Here is a 2,756-nt window from a genome sequence, read left to right as displayed (position 1 = left end):
ACATTTGTCCTAAGAAGTTAGGTTCCCTAAGGTGAAATAGTAGATTCTCGAAGATGACCTGGTCTTAAGATGGGAGAAGGTCTCTCAATTTAAAGACTCGTAGAGACCACCCACCGGCGGTAGTAATCAAACCTTTATTACAGGAAACTGATTTGATTGTTTTTCTGCCGGTAAAAATACCCTATTGGTATTTTTGTGGGATAGATTCGTATGGATGAAGAATTTATTTTCTTTGCGTTGGACACTTTGTTCTGTTTCACCTAAATGTCTTTCTGTTGTTCCTTAGTAACTGAATAACGTTAGAAATTCTGAGTATTTAGTTGCATTTGTTATACAGAAGAAAGCTTTAATGACTAGACAATCAGTTTGTTTTCTCATGGAAAGTGGCGTTTTTCCATTCATAAGCGTTTTTGTGTTACAGGGATGAAGGCGATGACCTTGAACAAAGTGAAGACAGTGGGCAACGTAAAGAAACCGTGAAAAGAGTGACTTTCGCTTTGCCAGATGACGAAGAAGATACGGATGTCTTCACTGTACAGAAAGAGTCCGATGAAGTTAAATCCTCTTTTGAAAAGAGACAGGAAAAGGTACCAAATAGGCATTTAAGGAATTTTTTATGCAGAGGGATAAAAATCTGAAATAGCACAGTCCAAGACCAGCCCCGAGAACAGCGAACTGGACCTCGTTGTCTTGACTCAGGATCAGGAAATCTATTTAATCCTCGGTCGTAAGAGGTTAAGGAGAAAAACCTTATGGTCACCTCCATAGTATCAAAAAGACCCTCGATGCAATCGAATGTTCATTCCTAATTTTTTTCACTCCTAGCGAAATACAGATACGTCTAGGCAAAAGGCCCCATCGTGCTTCTTGGTATAATTTTCGAAACATCCCTTTCAAATCGAGAATGAGACAAAATGTCCATTCTCACCATCACTGCCGTTGCTTACCGTTCTTGTCTGAGTGTTAGCCAGCGCAGCTCCAAAGGAAAAACATGGGAAAACCCGAAACGTAAGCGTTAGCGTTTGCGGAGGGTCCCGGGAAAACCAAGCAGACGAACTGAAAAGCAGTTGGGAAAAATAAGCGAGTTCCCTCCGGGAGCCGAAGAGACCGGTGCCGTGCTCGTTCTCGGCCACTGCAGAGCTTGTCCTTAGATGTTAGAGACCCTTCGAATTGGGAGTGGAGCCAGGCAGCAGGCGCCACCAGACACTAATGTAATCAAATCGCTGCTGAATCTCAGATGCTCTAATAGTTAAAATCGAGAGTGGCTTGTGAATAGATAGATCCTTTGACTACAATAGAGCTCAGAAATATACCTGAATGCTTCTGGAGGAGTTCGGTGTGTTATAAATACGGCGTTTCACGTCCTTGGGGAAAAGAGGCCATCGGCAGCTCCTCCGCCACCTCGGGTGACGGGAAAGGCAGTCACCGTCGGTGCAATTAAAAGGTGGCAAGGACGACAGAATTGCATTGAGGAACAATCCATTTTAAACATATTAGTTGCTTTTACGCAACTCTGCATCTGATTTTGTTGCCTCAACATGTGATAACGTTTTGTCTTTCTCAGATGAATGAAAAAATTGCGTCTTTAGAAAAAGAGTTGTTGGAAAAAAAACCTTGGCAGCTTCAAGGGGAAGTGACAGCACAGAAGCGACCGGAAAACAGCCTCCTAGAGGAGACGCTGCATTTCGATCACGCCGTGCGCATGGGTGCGTGTGCCCGGGCCCCGCCGTGCCCGCCCCCGCGCTCGGCCTGCCGCTCCAGGCCACGGACACACTTGGGGGACATTTCTTCCCTCCCAGCTCTTTATTTTAAAAACCTGCCAATAGAGAAGAGTTGAAAGAACGGCACGGCGAACACGCGTGTGCCACTCGGCCGGGCCACTGTTCGTTCCCGCGTCGCCGTGTTCGCGTTCTGTCCCCTGTGCACGTGTGCGACTGTGTGTGCACTTCCCCCCCCGAATCATTTGAAACTAAGTTGCCGATGTCACGACACTTCACGCCCGAGTACTTTTACACGTCCCGTCTAAAAACTAGGACGTTTTCCTGTACAGCCAACGCCATGAATCCGCCAGTAGGCTGATGGCACCTCATGCACGGGTTTCTGCGCGGGTCCGTTTACAATGGCCGCTGTCACTGTCCGCGCTGCGTACCCTGCGAAGTCCAGTCAGAGACTCTAGTCACTGCATCCAGTTCTTTCCTGTGCCCATTAAATCAAAATGCATTTCCTTTCCGTTCAGTGCGAGAGGTCCCGAGGTGCTGGGGTACGTGTCGGCGCGCACTCCCACGGGCGCTCCAGCACCGGGCTGGTTCAGACAGATGGGTGACCCGTCCCCGCACTGTCTGATTCGGGAGGTGCGGGCTGGGGTCTGCGAATTCACGGTTCTAGTAAGTTCCCGGGCGTCGACGCTGCTGGTCCGAGGGGCACCCGTGAGAAGCGCAGGTCTGGTTTTGTCTGCCTAACGCGTGCGTGTCTCGTTTCCGTTAGCGCCTGTGATCACGGAGGAAACCACGCTTCAACTCGAAGACATCATTAAGCAGAGGATAAGAGATCAGGTCAGTAAGAATGGAATTTAACTGGAAAGTCACCGAAATTGGTAGAAATACTATGTGAATGTCCTGGGAGTAAGAATAATACTGTTTTCTTAGAAGCTTCGTATCAGTTGTTCATTTGAAAGCCTTAAATTTATGCTAAAGGTATCCTCAGCTTTTGTCGTGTGAGGCTCTGTCCTTCACGTGTACCCGGGAAGACGGGTGTCA

At 47.9% G+C, this 2,756-nt stretch overlaps 1 protein-coding gene across 1 annotated transcript in view; it reads left to right on the top strand.

The window, feature by feature from the left end:
• MPHOSPH10 (M-phase phosphoprotein 10) overlaps positions 1 to 2,756 on the top strand; it is a 24,910-nt gene that overhangs the window by 12,508 nt on the left and 9,646 nt on the right. Inside the window, exons 3-5 of the mRNA XM_011379122.2 lie at positions 422 to 587; positions 1,565 to 1,706; positions 2,485 to 2,552. Coding sequence (XP_011377424.2) covers positions 422 to 587; positions 1,565 to 1,706; positions 2,485 to 2,552 — 376 coding nt within the window. The remainder of the gene's footprint in view (positions 1 to 421; positions 588 to 1,564; positions 1,707 to 2,484; positions 2,553 to 2,756) is intronic.

This window comes from Pteropus vampyrus, unplaced genomic scaffold, assembly GCF_000151845.1.
Source record: "Pteropus vampyrus isolate Shadow unplaced genomic scaffold, Pvam_2.0 Scaffold355, whole genome shotgun sequence".
Classification (NCBI taxonomy): Eukaryota; Metazoa; Chordata; class Mammalia; order Chiroptera; family Pteropodidae; genus Pteropus; species Pteropus vampyrus.
The sequence above is the reverse complement of the archived record's forward strand: the minus strand, read 5'-3'. Positions and strand labels throughout refer to the sequence as shown.